This window comes from Dromaius novaehollandiae, chromosome 3, assembly GCF_036370855.1.
Source record: "Dromaius novaehollandiae isolate bDroNov1 chromosome 3, bDroNov1.hap1, whole genome shotgun sequence".
NCBI classification, from domain to species: domain Eukaryota; kingdom Metazoa; phylum Chordata; class Aves; order Casuariiformes; family Dromaiidae; genus Dromaius; species Dromaius novaehollandiae.
In genome coordinates, this window is record NC_088100.1 from 59,283,480 (window position 1) to 59,307,216 (window position 23,737).

Sequence of the window (23,737 nt, forward strand, 5' to 3'; positions counted from 1 at the left end):
CAAAAGCTTGTAGATAACCTGGGGGAAAAAAATGAAAGGCTTTTTCTTGATAGCTACAATTGCTCTTCTGGCTGTGTAATATGTCCATGCATTGATATTAGGGCTGGTGTCTGGCTCTGCATCTGTTCAGAGCAGAAAACACACACATTCCAGAGTTTCATTCAGGCACATTATTTTACAGATATGTAGTTGGGCTGTACATGAAAGCAAACGGAGAAGGTGGAGAATGGTACAGTTTTGTAGAACACATTTATGAGAATGCCTTTCCAGCACTCTTATGCTTGCACTCCACTGAATTATGTTTTCAGTTTTGTCTTTGACATGTGAATGAGCACTGATGTGCTCAGTCCATACCTTTCTTGCCAACTATTTTACTGATCTCTGGAGTAAGTGTACAACTACTGATGCAGCTATCGAGGATTCCTTTCTTTTAGTATTTTTGTTGTGCTTCATTTGGCAGTCAATCAGAGGAGACATCTTGTAAATGACAGGCTGTATTTATTTAACATTACATAGTGAAGATACTGATTTAAAAAGATAATAGATGCTGAGGTTGCAACTGATGCTATAGATTTCAGAAAATATTCTGATTATTTTGCATGCTGTAGCTCTTATTTAAGTTGAATAAGATGAAAGATTGGTTGTATTTCAAACACGAACTTTATTAACATGTAGTGCAAGATAGATAGGAATGTGAATTACACTTAAGATACATCACTAACTTCTGAGCATGCTGCTTCATAGAACCATATCATCTGAGAAAGTCCAGGTCTCTGAGACATCAGATTAAATGTTTTGGCCTTTTCTTGTGCTCAGTCATAATTGTAGCTTGGATTGTTTGAATCTAAGGGAAAATTCAAATATATGAAAAAGCTATTGCAAGTGATTAGCAACTACCTGAGAAAAGCTATTAATGTATTTCCTGTTGGGAGGAAGAGTTAACTAGCAAAAGGAAAAGTGAGCAATATCAGCAAAATATCCTCATTGTCCTCATTAACTTTTGCATAGCTATGGGGTAAGAATTTCACTAATAATTTTCAGCAACTCCTTAACTTTTAAATTACAATTCTACATGAATCCACACCTAGCCAGGCAGAGACTATATCACCCGACTTTTGGGATCACATGGTAGATTTGCTTTTCAAGTATTAAAAACTATATTAAAGTATTAAAATTGCATTTAGAGTTGGAAAAGAATCTCTCTGTTCTATCTGCTTGGAGCTGTAGGGAGGTGCCTAAGGAGAGGTTTTCCTGTTCAAGTGTCTATATGTAGATTTGTTGACCTGAGAAGATAACAGACAAATCAGGACTGATGCTGGAAGAACAGTATTTGTGATACTAGTGCATGGATCACTGATTTGTGATATGCCAGAATAAAGGTAACAGAGTATAAAGCTGCATTAATTATCTAGTTATGCATATAGTGATTCAAATCCACTACAGGTTCAAGCCAGATTTTTTTTCTATGGAAAATATGGCACACAGATATTGCAGACTTCAGTGTACCATAGAAGTGCCAGAACTGGAAATTTTGATTTAAAAATCAAAACCAATTTGATTCCATGGTTGACACTATCTAAACTAAACCAAGGAAAAATCATGGAACGGAATGATAATTGTTCAAAATGGCCAAAGTGCAGTGCAGTAGCAGTGGACCAGATTGCATCTCCTCTTCTGTATGATACCTTTGTGCTGAGTGCATTTGCTCAGGCAGAATGATCCTTATGGGCAGTCCCTCCTCAAGCTGTGGGGCTGAAGACTGCTGAGGATGCAGAGAAAACTACTTCCCATTCTGCCTGCTGAAGCACTGTCACTGTAGCAAACAGTGCAAGATTCAGGAAGAGAAAAAAACAAGTACAAGAAGCTGATCCCGTAGGTCAGTGATAAGGCCAGTCCCCAAGCGCAAAAGGGAGTCATGTTCTGGACTGTGGTCCTGGCTAGTTGAAGCATAAAATAAGAGTCAGAAACAGTCCTGAGAACGGGGACCAGCATCCTTGTTGAGTCTGGCTAAATGTCTGTTTAGTTCTGACATGTAACTTCTTTTTTAGGACTCTGACTTCAGCCCCTACTGAAAAAAAGTTCTGTTTCCATGCAATCACTACTATATCACTCTGTGACTACAGGTATAGTATACCAAACAGAAGGCGGCATAGATCCAAACACTGGCATGCAATACTAGTAACTACTCTTTTTTATAGTATCAGACTACCAGGCACAGCTCTGGCCTGAACCAACAAGCACTCTCCAACTCCTGGACATAATTCAGAGGATGGGACATGGCAGGGTTTGTTTCCAATACTCAGGTTTGATTAAATCACCCTTTTTTGAGGGAGAAGAGTTTAGCTATAGCTACCTGAGCTGTAGGATGCCACTTGCTCTTAGGATCTGAAACTAGGCATAATATTATATTTATTAGTGTAGATTAGCCTATGAGATCAAAAAAGAGACTCTTATTCTGAATGAACATGCAGTTTCTGCTTTTAGGTCTACTAAAAGCAGCTGACATAAATAAGGAACAGTTGCATAAAAGAGTTAGTATTTCTAGTTGTCTTTGTGCTGAGAATCATAAAGAAAAGCAATAAGGTTGTGAACTGTACATCAAGATACTAATGTCTGTGACTTCTGTTTATAAACATAGATATTTCAGGACCATAGGATAAAGCCCTTCTAACTAAGGGCAAATGGAATTTTGTCATCCACACAAGTGTAAGAATTGGGGCAGATTGCAATTATTATTTTGGAAGTAAAAATCAATTAACTTCTTTTTAGAAAATGCAATAGACAAAATTAATTAGGGTGCAATCCTGGTAATGACTGAAATCAGTGAGAGTTCTGAGTTCACGAGGCACCCAAACTGGATTAATCTGCTCAAAATATAATGTTACAAACAGACATTTAAAGGGTATGAATTTATGAATGTGTTCGACGGTATAATTTTGTTTAATCTTCAGAGGCCTTTCAGAGGCCTCTAAATTAAATCTTATTTAGGCAAACTGGCAAAGTTTTGCTTCACTAAAGAATGACAGATAAAGCCCTAAAAAGGGATTGCTAGGATCAGAATTACTGGTTGTGTCCAGCTGCTTTGTTCCCTACTGGTATTTCAAAGATGCCATAAATTAAGCTTAAATGGAGAGTTAAGCTAGGCTTACAGCTGTTTTGCTTACTTGAAGCAGTGCAAAACAGCTGAGCATACCAATCAATATGGGCCTTCAATTGAATTCCATTTACATTAGAAACCCCCGAAACAATAGTGTCTAGGCCTGGCTTCCCATATACTTGTACAAGCTTAATTTTTTTCTCTTTCTCCTGATGGCTCTTTTCCAGGACTATTTTCATATACTAGAGTAAAGACACAAACCCAGTCATATCACTGCATCATCAGATAAAAGTGGGAAGGATGCTAGAGAGACACAAACATATCTTTCAAAACAGAAAATGTCTTCAGACCAGTTTGAAAAACATTCTGGAAAAGAAAGAAACAAAAAAGAAACCTGATGTCAAACATTCACTCTTCAAAGCAGGGCAATGTTCAATATCAATGTGTTGCCATTAAAAAAAATCTGAAAGACCACACTTTTGCCGCACTTTAAGACAGAAAGCTGACTCTGAATAGCAGTTTTATCTTTTTACCTGAGTTGCTTAATGGCAGCTTTCAGTAGCTAGTTTGTATAGGGGCAAAATATCATTGACCAGAATGGTAACTAATCATAGTTTAAGGTCACCTTAATGCTCCACAGGATCTAAGGGCACTGTTCCATAGTACGTCTGGGAGGTGGTGTGTCACGAGGAGCCACAGCCCAGACCTAGGTGAAGATACTTGTGTAAGGAACCACATCAATCTTACTCATTATCAAAAAGATCACCGTTTATTGAAAAACCAAGCATAGCCTTTTCCAAGGCTTTTTCAGGTTAGGTAGCTTAAATGCAAAATGTTTATCTATAACACCTGGGATAAAGGTGAGAGTTAGATCTTATAGTTGACATCTGCTTTCCAAGTGTGTCAAGCAACTTTACATTGTTTTGACAAACTACATTTTGTGTTACAATTCACTCTGTGCTTTTGTTGGGTTAGTTTTGTTATAATCGTATTTGTAATGATGCAAGAGGTGCGACTTTCAGCTTAAAATAGACTTTCTTCTTAGCTTTTTTGAAGCTAAGTTATCATTCCTAAATTTAGGTAGGTAGCATAATTTGTCTGCAGAGAAACAGTACGATACTTCCACTAGTTAAGCCAGTTCTATTAGTTATTTTACTACAGCATACACTTCTTTTGTAACAATATGCTTACACAGCAGTTTTTGAGTAGATGAAGAAAACCCGATAAGGCTTCTCTTCTCTACAGACAATATGGCTATTCTTATACAAAGGCTCCAACACAAATTCTTACAGCAGGGCACCGTATCTGTGCAAGGCAGCAGCTACAGCTGCTATCTTTTAGTTTTATTAACCTGAAGCATTACACCCTCACTATTTTTGTGTCAAGCACTATTTGAAGAAAGTATGCTTGTTCTCTAGGAAAAAGAAAAGATTGTATCAGCAGTTGTTTATTTACAAAATTGTGGTCGAAGTTGTATTTATTTAAGCAATACTTACTGGTGTTGTTTTACATTCAGTGATGTGTTTACAATATCTTTCACTGTGTAAATTACCACTTCCATTTAATCACAACTGAAACTGCAAATGTTACCACCCCATAAGGCAAAATGATTCTAAGTTGATAAAAGAATTTTTAGGTCAATCAATAATGAATGTTTGAAGCCCCTTTCTATATGCTGTGTAGCAAGATTTTATTAAAAATCTACATTTCTCCTAAGAATAAAACTTGCAGTTAACTAGGTGGAAAAAAAAAAGGTTTAATAGTTCTTATACTTCATCATATTCTCCAATTAAGTACTTTTTCCCTTCTCTATGCTATAACAGCAGGAATTTTTTAAAAGATATCTTTTCTCCCATTTAAATATCTTCAAGAAGCAGCTGATTCTTAAAACCACTCTGGAATAGTTCCAGAGGATTTCATATTTTTTGTTCATTGTTGTTGTTCAAGCAAGGTTTTGTTTAAATTTAAGGTTTGCAAATTCAGGAAAAGAATATAGCATAAAGTCATATTCAGGAAGATTTCTGTGCACTGAAAAGGAATATGTTTTTGTAATGAAAGAAACTATGAAATAATTCTGTCATTCTCCATAGAGTGTTTACTCTTGACAAAACTGACATTAAAATTTTCAAACACAAATTTTCCACAGAACAGTTGGACTCCATCCATCCATCCCACTCTTGATAGCTCATATTAGATCATTACTTTCTTCTTAAAATAATTTTGAAGTCCAATGAGTTTAAAATCTTCTTGCTAAAGAAGATGGATCATTGATTAAGTAACCTGTTGTGATAAACTGTTCTGCATAAATTACATTACATCATCCTTAGCTGACTGTATATTCCTTTTGGCAGTTCACAAATTCCTGACTTCTGAAAATCTGCATGGGAAAAATGAATTCAGATTATAGACTATTTTGAACTGATTCACATTTCATCTGAAATGTTCTTTTTTAACTCCCTGATTAGTTATGATGATAAAAGATAAAAACAAACAAAAAATATGTTTTCCCTCCCCTCTCTTGTTGACTGCAGAATACATTGCCTACTTAGGGCACAACAGACCACTTCTCTTCTATTACAGACACATTCTATGCATCTGAAAATTAATACCCGAACTCTTGCTCCAACACAGCTGGCATTCTGTTATCTTCCACCATCTTCACATGTAAGGATAATGTTGTGGCTTAGCTTCTGTCACATAAGAGAGGATTTAAGTTATCAACAATCAATCCACCCTCAAAACCTCATTCGAAGCCTAACATATCTATCACTATATTGGACCTCTTTGAATTTAGTGTGCTTTAATCCACAATCAGGGACATCAAGGCAAATCAGCTGGCAGGCAGGCATCCCACTGGTGTCATTGATAGTTAATTTTAAAAAAGATTTAACTGTATTAATGTTTCTGGCCTGAGATATACATATGACCAGTTGTCTAATTGGCTTTAATGGTAACAAATATGTATGCATGTCTCTTGTGCTAGTGCACTCACAAGGCATGTATGCAGTCCCAAGCAGGAAGTGGGCATTTTTCATTATGGTGCCCCCTGGACCTGTTCCTGCATTATTTTAGCAGAGTAGAGGACTAGCTGCAGTCAGAAACACCAGCAAAACGCAAGTTTTTTGGTGGAGGGATTGATATCTCAAATTTGGATCACCCATTTTCCTCTGCAGTCAAGGCCAGAAAAGTGGTGGAAGGTAGTGGCACAGACAACCATTCTGTCATTCGGTAGTATGTCGTTTCGCATCTGAGAGGAGACATTACCTGAAGGAAATGAACAAAGAAGGAGGAAAATGCTGTTGCAAATCAGAGTTTTGTCCTTCAGGACTTCAAGGAGTTTCTTTCTGACTCTGAAATAGCCAATAGGAAACAACATGGTCCTTGCAAAAGCTTCTGAAAGCTAATGTCTCTTGGAGTGAGGCTAAAAGATGTTTCTACCCTTCCTGTGAAAAACAAAATAAAGAAAAAACATTAAATTCAGTCCATGTTGTGGTCAACACTTTTGCTCAACCTTTCCTAATAAATATTATTTAAAAGTTGGTAGTTTACTATATATATAAATATATGTATCCATACATTAATCTTTTTTGAGTTCTCTGTTGATGTCCATTACTATCAGTTACGCTAATTAAATCAGTTTTCAGTAAAGTAAGATCCCAGTATGCATCATTGAGTTTTGCACTCTCCTTCTTTCTCTTGTTATAATACATGTGAATGAAATAGATTTTTTGAAAGGGAGATAATAGATATTGTTCAGAATGTTGCTTAGATTTGTGAAAGTTTCTCAGATAAAGTAGTTTTTTTCTGGGCACGTCTGGACTAATTAACTGCTTCCTAGAGCTGCCTGAAGTTCCTTCTGGCTTGTACATAGCCCTAGAAAACACAAAATCTGATGATGAAAAAATTGCTCTTTCTGGAATTTGGTGGAGGAAATGTGTCTGGCATAAAGTGGGTGGGTCTGCCTGAGCAGATATGGGAGCAGAACTCAAATCATCAAAAAATCTGAAAAGGTCATGACAAAAGCAACATGAACACAGTCAAAGTGGATAACCAAAATGATTGTTTCGGGTACTGTTTATTCATCTTTAGGCATTCCATTGGAAACACCTAAAATAGATAGCTGTCTCTTATGGAAGTAAATGGAAATAAAGTATTGCACATATATATTAATGTGATCCTGCATTAAATTACTTCAAAAACAGTGAAGGTGATACACATTTTGTTGATGGCAAGTCAAATGCATGGTAAATCTCTCTGAAGATAACAGTGACTACAGAGCTGTGATTTGTACACCTTTACTTTTTTATGAATGCAATCCTGAAAATCCTGAACAGGCCTGTGCAGGAGTCCCTGGCCTGTGCAGCAGTCAACTGACTCTCGGCAGCCTTACACAGCCTTAGGAGATATGCTACCCGGAATATCCTGTAAAATTGAAGCTCAAATTGTAAACCTAAAAATCATCAATTAGGGTGAATTTCAAATATAACTTTTTGGGTTTTGCCTTTCTTATTTTTCACTGTTCAACACTGGGCCTGAAAACATACAGAAATACGGCAGAATAAAAAGTCACTTCTAAATATCTGATCCTAGAGACTTACTTCTTTTCTTCATGAAACCAAAAGATGAATACCAAACACATCTTTGCACTTCTAGAATTTACCACTACAATCAAATTACTGTCATTTTATTAATAGTGGCAGCCATAGGAGAAAAGTTTCTTGTCAAAACAGCCTTTTCCACATCCTTTTTCAAGCAGGAGATCTGCTCTAAGTTTCACAGAAGGGAGGAAAATGTATAATTTCCTCCTTTGTATTTTCTCTTATTTTTCTGTGTCTCCACCTAAAGTTTCAACTACATCTGAATTATCAGACATATAACATAGAAATAATATGCAGATGTAACAGAAGAGTCAGCCTGCATACCTCCAACCATTCAGATCAAGCCTATCAACTACATTATAGAAGAGTTTACTTTTGCTGGATTGTTATGTTCTGTTTTAGGGATATCTTTTCATCACTGAAGAAAACATCAAAAGATTTTAGGCTTTGGCATTCATGTTGAGGATATGTTTCAAAGTCTTTCATCGACCACTGAAACTGGATTAGCACCAGAAAATATTTAACAGTTACTATCTAACCACAGAAAAACTCAGGGATCTTTGGCTTAGCAAGAATCTATAAAATGTGATTATTAATTTAAAAATATTACACATTCAAAATGAAATTCTTCAGCTTTCTTTGGGAAAGCTGACCCTAAAATAATGATTTGATGAAGAGCTGACGAATAGTCTGACTGAAGATAATGTCAAAATCCTGAAACAAAATAATTATGCTAATATTATAAAAAGCAGGTTGGGGAACCAATTTAACAGTTTGAGATGGATATACATATATATATGGTCATAAAGAAAACACTGTTTTTCAATTTAATTTCCAAATATTATGTGTACTTCCATTTAGAATTTATTAGAGGAGTGGGCATAATTAGCCTTTAAGTTCATCTATTTCCTTATAGAAATAGAGAACAAAATGTTTACTGGTTTGCAGTTCACTAGTGATGGCCCCAAGCTAGGCCTCCTTTTAGTCACTGAATTGTATTGGGCTGTTTTCAAGAAACCCACATAATGAGGAAGTGATAAAATTAGGTTGCTGAAATTGCCTTTATTCAAAAAATTGTTTGTGTCCTTTAAGAAGTCAGACTGGGAGGGTGACATTTAAATTGCTGAATTTTCTTAGAACTCGTCGTCTGTATCAAAGCTAGACTGTAATTCTAAAACACAGCTCAGCTTTGCTGGAAAAGGGAGAAGATGTTGTGCTGTAGCTGAAGCCACAAAACACATTCAGCTCATGAAATGAATTAATGTATGCTTAAAAATTGCAATTGCTAAAAAGTGAAACCCCTTAAATTCTTGAAGTACTATCTGAAAATAATATAACTGCTAGTAGAAAATGGATGCAAAATTGCTGCACTTTTTGAACAGGCAAAACAAGAGACTGTCCCTATAATACACACAATTACCCCTTCTCTATAAAGTGGCATGAGCATGACAAAATTAACAATTTCAACTTTTTCGGAATTCATTGCAAACATATTCTGCATGATTCTCTTAGCTGTTTCAATTGAACTTCATGATAGCATTACATAAGATGGATTCTATCAAAAAGAAAAAGAAAAACTTAATGTCTTATGTTCAAAATCAAAACATAATGTGAGCTTGCAGTTATATGATTCACTGTATTGTAATCATTAATCTGTTTCAAAAAAGAGAAAAATAAACAGTTCTAATTTTCATGAAGTTTAGTCATGTAATAAATTAAGCCTTAACTTTTAAAACATTTGTCCTTTGCAATGCATAAATGTAGAGCAATATAGTTTTTTCTTGTTCTACAATATTCCTACTACTAATATAAAATTACTCAAAAATAAATTTACAGAAATACTTACTCATAAACAGAATAAATTAAAAATATATAACAAAGGAGAAATGTTAGCTATTGAAATTGAAGTTTATGTCCGCTCACTAGATCAGAACTTAAAATTTAACATTTTTACATTGTATCTCTTTGTTCTCAATTGCTTGCAGTAATTAATCTGTCATAGATTTTTCAACACATAAGGAAAAAGAAAACCTGATACATAAACAGGTTTGAGCCAGCATTTTTAATTATTATGTTCTATAACTAAAAACAAAGAATCCATTAAAAATATAAAATTATCAGAAGTCTAACAGTATTAGACTTAAGAATAAATTTTATCACTTAATCAAAACTGTCCATGTAGTAAGCACATGACTAAAATATCTATCATTTTATGCTGGTCACTGCACAGTTTCAAATTTGTATGATATATTTTAATAGTTTTATACCTATAGTGGAAGTATTCTTGCAATAGATAAAGTTTGTAAAATGATTGTCCATACCAGTTTCCTACAGACTGTATGAGACTATAAGGCCCAGGTCTCAGCTGAGGCAAGGTCCAGTGGAACTGCTAATTTATCACAGCTGTAGATTTGAACCTGTTGACATACTGAATTATTGTTGATCCCACTGCAAGTTTCTATGTGTTGATTACAAGTATTACAGTATATGACCTTATGTAGCTCCTGGGTCATATTCATGTTCAGAAAACAAATATTTACTTCTGTGAGTGCTGTTGAACCAGTAACTGTGATTATTACTGTTTAACTGCAGAAAAGAAAGCTATGTTTTAGTATGCTTATCCATTAACAGAAAAAATATGTTAGACCCTGATTTTTGGGATCTGTATCGTTGTTGATGATTAATGGCAAATGACAGTCAAAGCTGAAAGAACAAAGCTGATTTTCAAATATCCGATAGCATATGAAAAACTGGCAAATCTTAAATTCTCTCCTGCTGTCAGATATCATACTTCTATTTGGACCACATTTTGTGCATATTGCAAAATTAACTAAAATACCAAATCATACAGATGCAATAACGTATTTTAATACAACTGATTCCTATCTGGGTGCTTTATTGGAAATATGTACCTTTAACTGATAAATACTGAATGTATTAAAATAAAGATATTTATCTTACTGACTTAACATTTAAATTTACAAACATCCCAAATGCCAAAGAAAACAAAAGAGTAATAAATATTCTGAAAAACTCCATACCTCAGTATGAAATCCTGACCCTTTCTCCAACTAAGTACACACACAGTCCAAATACACTGAGAATGCCAAGCTAGAGAGGCCCCACTGTGGGGAAACCTGTATTTCAGTCTGCAGCATCAGTCAGCCAAAATGGAAGTGCAGGGACAGATCACAGAGAAGGGATGACACTTTAAAGTGGTGGTTGATTTCAGAATGAGTGCGTGTCTCTGTGTATGATTAAATCAATGCCATACTTCTACTAATGCTCTACTTCATATGGCTTTATGTGCAGAATGTAACTATTACTTTAAGCTCATTTTAGTACAGGTTTATGGTGCTGATTAGGGTCCTGGTCCTGTAGCCTAGGCACAGACTAGGCCATTTGGTGTCTCATCTCCCAGTAGGGTCACCCAAGGAAAAGGGGAGAAAACAGGTTTGTCGTACAATTCTCTTGACTTCTACAGCAAAGAGATCCCATCACAGTTGTGAGATAGTAATCAATTTAAAATTCACAGGTCAGAGCCTGTGGCTTGCTCAGGCGGCACGGGGTGGCGATGCATCCGACTGGTGGGTTCCTTCTGTTTTGAGACATCTCTGCACCTGGCAGTTGCTGTCACGGATCTTCTCTGGATGCTGGGTTCGGAGCCTAGGCAAAGGCAGTCAGGAGACTGACATGTCCACTTTTCCCGAGTTAGTTGAAAAGGCTGGGTGGAGATTCTTGGTAATTTCATGTTGTGAAAGCCAGTGCTAAAATAAATAGAGTTTCAGCCTAATGAAAGGGAAATGGTTTGACATGTACTTGCTTGTGAAGGAAAACAGCCTGCCACATCATCCCTCTGAGGTCTGTAGTTTTTACGGAGCTAGAAGCTAACACCAGCTCTGGGTGCTCTTCCCACCCGACCGGGGTTTCTCGCACAGCCCCTCTCATGGGATTTCAACCCAGAAACGTTTGCTTTTGGGGTGTGACAGCTTTCGACCTGTGGAGGCAGCCGGGGGCGGGGGGGGGGGGGGTGCCGAGGGGCTCGGATAAGGCGCGGGGCCGCGAGGCAGCTGCGGGCGGCACGGGAAGGGCACGATGGAGCCAGAGCCGGCGGCGCAGGTGGCCTGCCGCCTCTTCCCCTCTCGACTCCCTCCACAGCAGCTCGGCTCGGCTGCTAGGGGCAGAAGCGCCTTGCGGGTCTCCTCTAGCTACTTTATGCGCTTCCAGGGAAACACTTTCGCTCCGCTTCCATCCCGGTGACACCCCCGCTCTGCCCAGGAGAGAGGGAAAACCCGCAGCACTCAGCACGCAGCTCCCGCAAGCCACTCTCGCCGCCTCAGCCGCCTCCGCGCGAGGCGGGGTGGGGCCGCCCCCCGGCCGTTGGGAAGTGCGTCACGGCGGGGCGCGCCTGCGCCAGGGCGGCGGATTCGAACGGTCGCGAGGCGGGGGGTGGTTGAGCGGGAACCGTTGGGTCCTTTCCCGGCGGCAACGGCCACGGCGGGAGGAGGAGGAAGAGGATGGCGATGATGATGAAGCGCACGGCGCCCCGTAGCACTTTGCGGAAAATAATAAAGAAGCACAAGCCTCAGTTACGCCTGGCGGCTAACGTCGACCTGCTGGTGAGGAGAGGGGCGGGCGCGGAGTGGCAGTGTGCGGGCCGCTCCACCCCTCAGCGCTGGCGCCTGGGAGCCTCCCGCCTGCCTCCTCCGGGCCCCGGGCTGGGGGGAGCCTGCTCCAAGTAGCCGGCCGAGTTCCCAGTTGCTCGGGAGGGCGGTGAGCTCATGGGCTGAATTCTCCAGCTCCATAATGAGTCCCCTGCGGGGTTGGGGTCGTAGCGCAGGGCCAGGTGCAGCTGTGCTTTTAGCCGTGGCGGGCAACTGCAGATAGTCCTGGCCTGCGGCCGGATTCGAGTCCCGTTGCCTCGGGGTGGATGGGAAAGGTAGTCCCTAAATGCTTTATCCCTGGAAAGAAATGCACCGACAGGTTGCACATAGTGGAGCAGGATGGAGCTGGTGGGAGATGGGAGTAATGTGATGTCAGGTTACTACTAATGGTGTTTCTGCAGTGACCTATAGGCAGAGGACAGGCAAAGTTTTTGGGGAGACAGATGGTTGGTTAGTCTAATAAAATACTATTTATAAGTAGTCATTGCAGCTTTCTGCTTCCTTGATGGCTACTGCATTGTAGCTTTCCTTCTGACAGTGAATTTGAGTATTCAGAAACAGACTTGTGTGTAAACATTGTGTTACCCTACATGAGCACACTGCTGTTCAGAGAATTTGAGTGTAGGCGCACTGAGAAATAGGATTTTGGACTAAGCAGCTGTAATACAGATGTTTGTTGCTGTTTATATAGAGCTTAGAGTGTACAGATACTAGTCAACTGAACTGTCATTAAGGAGTTTCTTAGCTGTTAAGGCATCTTGAATCATCATGTTTCTCCAGAGGTCTGCCTGGGTAATCCTGCTCTGAAACTAAGGAATGAAAAGTCTTGTTACTAATCTAAAGAGGGGGTTGATGTGTTGGGATTCTCTTAATAGGTTAAAATCACTTGCCATAAACATGTAAGGATAACAGAGCCCTATGGCACATTTTCTGAAACTGAGGTCAACAAAGTTTCATTCCTTCTGACCTGCAATACGAGATTTATGTCACAAGAAGGGTTTGTGTCACTGAAAAAATTGCTCAACTGGAGCAAGGGAACCTGACCTCAGAAGAGCTTGTGGTAGCTGCCACACTGAAAAAAAGGATACATACTGAAAAAGGATATTTTTTTTGAAGTGTCTTAATTGGTGTAGCTTCTTTTGTTTTCAAGTGTACATGACAGTCAGAGGACATGATTCTCACTGCAGTAATGCATACTGTTCACTTGCATGGTTTCTGACTTGAATTCTAAGTCTGCATTTCATGTGTGTAAAAGTAAAAGATGCATCTAGCAGCATCTCGAAGGTTAGCATCTGGGTATGTGAAGCTAAATATAAATATACTGAATAACAACAAAATATGCATATAATGAGATTAATATAGAGGAACATGATAATTACATGGCAGCATTTACTCTTGAATGTAAACAGCACCTATTTTTGTTAATAGTTGGTCTAATAAAAACATGATTTCCTCCTCCTACTGTGGAATATTTTATAGACTAAGGACCTCTCATAGCCACCAAAGCTTACCTAAGGGAATGCAGTATTAAACTAATCATTCTTGCAGAATCATTAATAGATTTTTTTTTTTTTGCAGTCATTAGTAACACTTCGCCTGTGTTTCCATGGTCATGTTAATTTAGCTTCCAGTTAGTGTAGCTGTCTGAAAAGGGGTAGGTGGGGCATCCCTCCAAATCTTGGCCATTGGTTTTCATCTCTCCCATGTGCTGGCACTAGTGTTCTATGGGCTGCAAAGGCAAACATTGAGTTGAATTGACTGAAACTAATGAACAACAACAATCTGACCTGGCTTAAAATATGGCTATGCAAATATTCCTGCCAACACAAAGGTTTAGATGAGAACAAATTTTAATAATGTGATGGAAGCTTAGATTAACTCTTTTGGCGGTGTCAGATTAAATGGTCTTTAATGTTAGGAGGCTTGGCATTTTTTATTTTACCTTGTGTCTGAAGGCGAATGAATGTTCAAGGGTGGTGATTGTGCATGATATTCTTCAAACATGCTTTCAGATATCGTCTCTTTATTTTTTTGAATAAATAAGCAAAACTCCAGCTATGTTGATTTCTGATTTAAAAACAAAACAAAACATACAATTTAGGTCCTGTAGCTCAACAAGTAACAAGTTTTGAAAGCGTTTTTAGCATCACTTTCTGTCTTACTCCCTACAAATCCTGTAAGAGTGATTAGATTGCATACTTTAAAACAGCTAGTATATAAATTTATAACAAGACTAAACCACACACATTTTGAGCAGACTGCTTGTGGCTTCTGCAGGAAAATATGAGAATCGGCTATTTAAATTTGAAGACTGTTTTCCTGAGGGAGCCATGCTTATTTTTGAATCTACTGTAGTACTTAGTCTAGTGAGGAGATCTGCCTGCCTGGTTGCAACATTATCCTATTGCTTGTTTATTTGTTTTGTTTTTTCTTTTCCTGACTCTTTGGTGATTGTTTTTCCTCGATAAACCCATTACATCCTTACGTCATCAGCTATGAACAAGTTTGAAAAAGTAACCAAATCAAATGTTTTTGTTAACTATCTGAATGGAGTCTTTTTTTTTTCCCCCCTCTCCCTTTCACCTTCTTTTGCTCAAGTCTGTTTTGTTTTTGAGCTTTGAAGCTTTGTCAGGACTGACATCCTAAGTGTTAACATCTTTCTCCATGCACAGTATTGTTAACAAATTTCATGAAACTTTCTCAACAAGCTGTTTTTTTGAAGGAGTGTTATAAGATCTTTGAGTGCTGAAGATATTTCAGGTAGGAATAGTACGGAGATTTCTCCTGTGTTCTTAGAACTCAGTTACTTCCTTTTTCAGAAATGAAAGGTAAAGATTTTAGTACTGAGGCTTGTGTATTTTTTTTTCCCCACCAGAACGGTTTGAGGAGAAAAAGCTGTGCAAACTTTGTTCTAGCTTGATATTATAAAAGAAAAGCAAGAACTCTGCTGCTTGCCTTAAGCTAAAAGGACAGGTTTGTGTTTGCATTGCAGAAAAGTGTAAGGCATTGTATCGAATGACCGCTTATGTCTTTGTTATGGGAATGGAGTCTAATGAAATAGGTGTGGACTGTAGGCAAAATATCAGTCTAATAATTTTTTTTTTTAAGTTAAGACAGCAAAATAACATAAGTCCTGCTGAACAGGTGTGCAGAAGTCATTCTGCAAGAGCATTGTCAGTTTCTCCTGTGTTCTTAAAACTTTCAAAACCAAATGCTTCTTTTCTGGGAAATAAGTACACCGTTGTGCAAGGTAGTTTTCATAAGTATTTCAGAACTATTTTTAAGTTTCGTGCTGAGGACAATCTAATACACGGTAAAGCAATGTCTTTAAACAAGTGTGCTATTACTTAGGTCTTGTCAGTAAGTGTCACGTTCATGGTATTCCGGCATTCTGCCTTTCATTAGCCTTTCTTAATTTCCTTAAAAAGAGATCATATTAACCCCAAATGATTTGGAATATGTATTAACGTGTGGGTTCTATTGTAGTGTGTTCTAATTTTACTTATGTAACGATGTTTATTTTAAACCAATATGAGTTTAGGGGGAGTTTCTCAACATAGAATAATTCACTTTGAAAATAAGAAAGTAAAGGTGCAGTGAGTCTGAGAGAATATGCAGTTTTTAAGGACAGTTTTAAGATTAACACTTTACCTCAGAAGGAGGACTTTAAAATATGGAAAGCCTCTCTTTGCTCCCACAGGTTGGTTCCAGAAATCTAATTTCCATGTAGATAAGTCTAGTAATCTGAGTTGAAAGCTATTTTAGTGTCACTGCTTGATTGTTTTGGATAATTTCAGCATGAGCAGTTAAGGAAGAGGTTAAAAATAATGTTGATATTCTTGCTAAATAAGTCTGCAAGAGTGTCTGCTTTTTGTGTAGTAGGTGCTCCCAAATGATGCCAGATATTACATAAATGTTTTTATTGCATTATTTCATGTAGTTCAGCAGATTAAAAAAATCCAGTTGCCTGTCATATGAACACAAAAATGCCGGTGCTCTAACAGATTCCTTTTTCTTGCAACCCTATTGTCAAAGTATTCCCTATATATTCTACATTATATCTTTCCTTGTTATAACTTTTTAGATTTTGCAGGTCAGATATGATGACAAAATAAGTATGTCACTTAATTCTTATAAACAAAATAAAATTTGGATGTATTTCAGTAATATTTTTGAGCTTCTGGTGGAAAGAGTATTTTGTACGCTTTACATAATAAACTCATGGCAAAGCTGAAATAACTTGTTTGAAGGTTTAATTTGTAAGAGGCAAAATTCCCATTTTAAAGTTGGACTATAGAAGAGGGCTAGAGGTTTGAATTATAAGTTTCTTATTAAACAAGGATGCTTTTGGGTGGCAATTCTAGTACAAGCTGGAGCAGTTTCTAGGCTGCTTAAATTTTTGCTGCTTCACTATTAGCAGAGCAGTGTTCTATTTTTAACGGAATACTGCCATCCCTATTATTTTCATTTAAGAGGTTTGGTGAGCAAGGTGAGCTTGCAAAAATGGATGGAACCTGCTGATTGTGGAGAACTTCTTGTGCTGGAGAAATTAATTTGTCAGTGCTTCTTTGTACTGGAAAAGGGCAGAAACCGTTGAACATGTCTGTGGTCCACTTGGTGATAAAGCAGGGATGAATTTACTGTTCATTAAAGTCTGACCATTTTAGTCACTGGAAGCTGACCATACTAGTACTGGTAAGCAAAAAGGCTCCTTCTCGTTCTCTGCTTGATATTTGCATGCATTTTATAAAAACAAAAAACCAAAATGCCTACTAATGTAAATCAGATTTTGTTTCTGTTAGATCAGATGTCATCTGTGATCCTCATTTCTATTTAAGGCACTTATAGTTTAAATTCTGTATACTTAAATTGTATATTTGTAACAGTCTTGCAGTAATACATGTGTCTTGGGTATTTATTAAGACTTGAGCTGAGTGGTATTTTGTTTTTCTGAGAACACATTTCAGGAAAATGGAAGCAGCTTAATATGCAAATCATGAGTCTCAACAACGAACCTTTAATAAACGGTGTTCAATTCACTTAAATAAACTGTGTATGAGTAGTTTGAATTCTTGTTTTTGTTTTTCTCTTTTGAAGATTCATTTGAACTTCTTACTGTTTCTCCATCGACTAGCAGAAGAAGCCAGGACAAATGCTTTTGAGAACAGAAGTAAAATAATCAAACCTGAGCATGCTATAGTTGCAGCAAAGGTAATAAAGTGTTTTTAATATTTTTGTTTTCTGTTTAATGTAAAATGCATTAAGACGGATTGTACAAAAGTTTCTGTGATAGTGTTAGTATTTTTATTTTTAATCCAATACTGGCAACAACTTAACATTCTTAGATCCATTATTGTCATAATTCTTTGTCACCAAGACATCAAGTGAACTCTTCCTGCCCTATTCAATGTAGTCTTCTTCTTGCTCAATTTTTTTCCCCCATATTTAAATCCATAATTTCAGTATGTGGGATATGTCTACGTGGTATTCTTCCAACAGGCATTCATGGCGTGGAGGCCATGTGGCTGATTAGCGTGGTGCTTAGCATGCATTAATGTGTTGTAGGACTGTCTCTGGTCCTATAGCGTTCTTACTGCTTTCATGGTCAATGTGAGTTCGTGTCTAATTCAAACAGGTAGAATGAATTCACATCTGCCTATGAAAAGCTGCAATTGTCAAAACAGACTTCTTTTGTTGCCATTCAATGTGTTGGCTTTGGGACAGGGAAAGACTAGGCTCTGGGAGACCAGGGCAAGAGCAAGTTCCAAAGTTGGAGGATTTTTATTTTAGATGATGATGTATCAAGTAAACTTCAGGCTGTGAACTGCATGTTATCTGAACTGCAGTAGGAAAAATGAAACTTTATGGAACAAGCAGGGAGTGGTTCAAAGAGAGGTTTGACTATCCTATTTGCACCTTAAATTCTTACCTGCTTAGTCTGAAAAGTATTTTAAGTGGATTCTTGCAGCATTGTGAGGATACTACCAGACCAAACATACTTCTTGTGATACTGTGTTCTGCAAGGAAGAATTAAATTATGGATTGCTATATGGATAGCTCAGCATAACAAAAAATACTTTTTGAGTATCTGTAAAGGAGGAACTCTCTGCTTTATTGTACCTAGTAAGAGCTTTGTGTGTATGTGAAAGAAGGAAAAAAGGAAGGGGTAAATCACCCTTCTTTCCCTAAAATGAATTAGTAGTGTCAAAGCATGATTGAAATCCTGCTGTATTCTGCAGTTCATTTCACTCATTAGGCTGTTTTACTTACCTAGGTTTCATGCAAAAACTCAGTCTCTTTAATTTGCTGAGTTTATCTGTTCAACCACCTTAGTACTGCTGGGCAAATGGAATAATAAAACTGAATATTTGGGTCTGGTGGCTTCTGTTTATCTTTGATCTTTTTTTTCTGGTAAAATGTTTAGTTTGTTACTATAGTGATAGAAAGTATCAGAAATATATACAGGATGTGTATGGTAGCCAAGTTAATGTTGCAGTTGGAATCTTATGCATTTGCAATTTCTTTTTAACTTCAATCTTAACATTATTTGAACATTTTTGTGTTCCATTTATTTCTTTTTAAGATGAGAAGAAAGGAAAAACTGCCCATATTTAAATAATGTTAACACTTAAATGGTCCCACTTGGACTTTGAAGTTCACTTTTTGACTTAAACTCCAAACCAAAAAATGTCCTTCCAAGGGTCTGGGCACTCTTGATATAGAAAGAAATAAGGCATTACAAACAAAAATTGAGCGTAGTAGCTGTGCAATTGCACATCTTAACTTTTTCATTTGTCTAGGCCTAATGGGATAAGAGCTTTAAGGAATCTGCTGAGGGCTCGACAGAGCTGTTGCTACTTTTGACAATCATTTAGAAAAACATTATTTTGGAAAATTCTTGGTTATGAGCATTCATCTTGTCAAACATTTTCTAATATGGCATATGTCTCTATGCTTTTGCTGAATTCATAACCCTTTTCCTAGACATTTACCCTTGATCACTGCACTTGGGAGACAGATTGTTCAGCTAGATAAGCCTTTGGTCTGAGTAGCACAGCTTTGTTCAGGAACTTCTACTCCTGCCTGAACTGTATATGTATAAGCAGTGATGATGAGATGTTTTCTTTTTTTTTTTTTCCCCAGGTTGTTTTAAAGAAAAGCAGAGGCTAAAAAATGGAGCAATGGAATTTCAAATCTTGGGTCTTTTTTGGTGTGTTCTTACTAACTTGAGATCCTGTGAGCCAGCTTTCGCACTTGTGGAAGTATTTACGTTTACTGATGTACATCTCCTGACACTCCCTCTGAGTATCCCGCTGTTTCTTAAAAAAAAAAAAAAAAGAAAAAAAAAAAAAGAAGTTTTCATACACTTCATGTATAACTTAAAAATATGTGTCATTTGTAAGTACCATAAGTAACAGCAACTCTTCATTTAAATCTTTTGGTGTACCTTATTTCTTCCAACAGAATGGATCAATACCTTTACCATACTCACTGAAGTGGAATGTGTCATTTTTTTAAGTGACTATTATACATTTGAAGCATTTTAAGGAAGACAGTAATAAAAATGCAGATTTCTTTTAATCCATTATAGATTGTGCTGTTGCTAAACAAAATGTTGACTTTCAAAAGAAATGCTGCAGAAGCTAATGTATTAAATATCTTGGCTTTGATTTGTTTATAAATGCCTTCATATTTTTAAATCACTTTGAAAAGTAGGCTAAAACTTCTGTGTTTTGGGGAATGGATATATATTCTGTATTTCTAAACCAAGCTCTGAACTGTTAAGCTGGCCTACTGCTTGATGTGGTATGTGAGACGACTTGCTGGTCTTAATTCAGTTGGTGTGGACAGATGCACATTATAAAAAAAAATTTGACACATCTGAGGCTTTTGAAGTTAGATCCTGTAGAAATAATGAAGATAAGTTGGCATGCACACAGAACTACTTCCTCCCCGCTTTTGAGTGTCATCCTAACTTGTAGAAGCATCAAAATGTACATTAGATAAAAACATCCTTAGTTGAAATCATATTCTATTCCTAATCTGATAGTTTTAAATAAACCATTGCTAAATACTTTACAAATCTTTTAATAAAGGTACAATTGAATTTTACTGTTTGAGCTGATAACACTATTTTCTGCAATATGTGGTAGCTGATGCTTCATATCACAGTGAGCTATTCTTAAAATAAATTATTGTAAAACATCACGTATTGAATTGTCTAATTTTGTTTAACACATTAATGAGTGTATGTTAGAAACAAAGCTAAAAAGAATTGTATTTCCTAAATGTTTTTGTAGTCTAAGGAAACTAAAGCAATGCCAAAACTTCGAACCTGAATTTGATATCATACCTGTGTATTTAAAATACTCTACAACCTGAGAAGTCTCATCCTTTTATAGGGTACAAAAAGAAATAATGTCAGTTCTGGCTTTCCTTAACACATAGGGCTTTTCTCAGTATGCCTCTTAAAAAAGTTGAATGGCTTCCTTACTGTGCTTTTTCTTCTCTTACTGCCTTGTATTCCACGAAGCTGAGAATGTATCTGATATTTTTCATCCATATATGTGGAAGATATTTGGACTGGAGTATGTTCTTGGGAATAAGAGGTAGCTGACTAGGTATTTATATATTTCTTTGTAATTACTCTCCATGATTTTAAACAGAAAAGTCATATTGCAACACTAGGTTTTTCGTCTTTGGAACTAAAACTTTTCCCTGAAATATTTTCTTAGGAGTCTTGTATAACCGCATACCTTTCTTCATTGGACAGATGTTTGAGTGTTTTGACACCCACTTTAACTTTTTGTCTTTGAATTGCATAGGACCGAGATTGTCTTAGAGCTTAGTGGAATTTTCTTAATGTGGTGATAGTAGTAGGTAGATGATCAGCTACCATTGAGAAAAGGAGGTAAGGAAGGGTTAACACCAGCTACCCATATAATTTTTTTTTTTCTTTTGGATAGTGTTTTTGGCCCAGATTCATGGCTAAGAAGGTGTGGTTTTGCTCCCTTTTTTTTTTCTTCTTTTAATGAGAGAGGGGCATTTTTCTATATACTGTAAGAAGTTTGAGACAAAAAATATCATGTCACTAGATTGCCAGTACTCTGTAAACATTTGGTAATAGCTGAAGAGAGCAAGTATTGAGAAGACCAGAAAAAGAATCATGTTTTACCTCTTAAAATTTAAATAAATGCTTACTGAAAATTAAGGTTCTTGATGTGGTTAAGCATTCAGAAATACACAATGCTATTATGGTTTTCCAATAGCCTCTTCTTTTGAATGTTACACTACAGAGTTAATTGTAATCACATTTGGTAGCTCTTCCTGCACACCTTCACACCTATACATATGGTCTCTACCAGGTACTCCTTGGAGGTTTTTGTTTTTAAATAAAAATTTCTTACAGCAGAGTTGTCTAAATATCCATAAACACTTTCAATTAGTATATCCTTGGAGGGCATACTAACTTAATCTATTTTTTTTCCTCTGGTAGTGACTCTATTTAAGGATGGATAGCTAATGACAAAACATTAAAACATAAAGTTTTAGAAAACATCTTTGTAGACTAGGTGTTTGAATAGAAGGCCCAATGAAGTTTGATTTGGTTGTACTTATTTGGGGGTTCAGTTTCTGTGTTGATTCTCTGCCTTTAGAAGGAAAAAGGGAAAGGTTATTGAGGGAAGAGCCATGCTGAGGGTTTCTTTTCTACTGCCTACTGTCCTGAACCTTGAGAAATTGAGTCTTTCAGACCTCACTGTTGAATATTCTTTGGTTTCAAAGGTAGGAATGAAGAGATTTTTGGGAATGAGATAAGTAACAAGTGCTCAGACAGTGCAATTGTGAGTTTTCATTTCTTTGGGAAAGCAGGTTAAAAAGTATAAATGAATAAAGGCTTACTGGGCCATTAACCAGTCTTTCTATTTTCTTCTTCTGCCTCTTTGGAGCTTTACCAGTGTTTTTCTTTTTCATATCCCTCCCCTTGCTTTCACTATGACTGTCAATGTGAGAAGAAAAAGACAAAACAGAGAATGGAAGAATATGGCAAAAGGATTTCTGGTGGCTCTTGTCTTGACTTTCAGGTTATGGAGTAGCTGATGTTAGTCTGTGAGCCAGTGGGTGGTATCACAAGTAAATAAGACAAGCAGGCAAAATAAAAGAAAAGTGCTTATTGATAAGCAAGTGACTATGAGGGGAGAGTGTGTTTTCTGTTGCTGGAGGAGATGCTGCTTCGGTTTTCTCACATATAATGGCATGGCTGACGAAAGAGGATCTGCTGTTTGCCATCTTAAGCCTTTTATTGAGGACTATGCACTATTCCAGCTGTCAGGGTCACATCAGTTTGCTTGCAGAGAGTGCTTTATGAGTAGCTGTGAAAAAATTAAAACTGGATATGTGTGGGGTTTTTTGAATTTGTACGGCAAATTTAACACTTTGAGTGTTATAAATCACCTGATTTATAGGTTTAAAACTAAAGACAAACTGTGGATATTAAGAATGGCATGTCAGCAAAGCTTAGATCTGTGAAGAAATTTATCTGCTTAACTCCCAATGGAGCTAACAGGAATATATGAACTTGTATAGTTTTGTAGGTCAAGGCCTAAATAATCACTTTCCTATTCGACTCTACACTTTGATCATTAAATCTGGTGTTTTGATTCAGGCAGTCAACACAGGTGTTACAGAGGACATTTATTCCTTGGGGCTTCATTGTACTTGTGTGTAGGAGTGCATGATTGCTATTAAAAAAATCTAAGTTGAAAAATAAAAATAGGAAATATTCTCAATGCTATAATGATACAATAAAGGAAAAAAAAAACTTCAGAAATATGTAGTCTATAGCAGGATTGTTCTTTTTCTAGCCATAAGGTGGGGATAGAGCAAAAACTGTCTTTTTCTTCCCTGCAGAAACTGCCCATTAAAGAAAATACTCAGTTTATTCTTGCTAAAAATTATACTGTATGTTGTGACACTTCCAGATTTTTTGAAGACTATCAAGGCTGTGCTGCTGACAGATGCAGGGCAAATAATGTTTAAAAACGTTCTTGTTCATGTCAAGAAAGGATGTCCTGTTGATCAATACTGAGAGGGTAAAAGTTAGGTGTACTAGGCTTTGATGGATCTTGAAATTTTTCTTTCTTCGAAGTTCAGTGTTTTGACACTAAATAGCTTTCTGTCTTAGTAATAGGCCTACAGTTATTAGTACAACATCGGTACATTTTAGAAACTTATGTATTCCATGGGCAGTTTTATGCAGGAGCCATTTACAGGATGTTCCTTGTATAAGAACTTTAATAGTTAAACATATATCTAGAATTTGTTGAATTGCTGATTCTGTTAGTCTTTTATCAGCTTAAAACAACTAATAATAGGGCAAC

General features: G+C 37.0%; 1 protein-coding gene and 1 long non-coding RNA gene across 2 annotated transcripts; one reads left to right on the forward strand and one right to left on the reverse strand.

The window, feature by feature from the left end:
* Positions 1–566: 566 nt before the first annotated feature.
* LOC112985984 (uncharacterized) lies at positions 567–11,641 on the reverse strand. The gene is made up of 4 exons (XR_003259886.2): positions 10,737–11,641; positions 6,362–6,540; positions 3,723–3,803; positions 567–844 (listed from the first exon to the last, which is right to left on the reverse strand). It is a non-coding gene; the product is annotated as an uncharacterized LOC112985984 (long non-coding RNA).
* Positions 11,642–12,062: 421 nt separating this feature from the next.
* CENPW (centromere protein W) lies at positions 12,063–20,567 on the forward strand. The gene is made up of 3 exons (XM_026105133.2): positions 12,063–12,314; positions 17,457–17,570; positions 19,503–20,567. The coding sequence occupies exons 1-3, from the start codon at positions 12,213–12,215 to the stop codon at positions 19,527–19,529; spliced, it is 243 nt and encodes an 80-aa protein (XP_025960918.1). The 5' UTR covers positions 12,063–12,212; the 3' UTR covers positions 19,530–20,567.
* Positions 20,568–23,737: the final 3,170 nt, after the last annotated feature.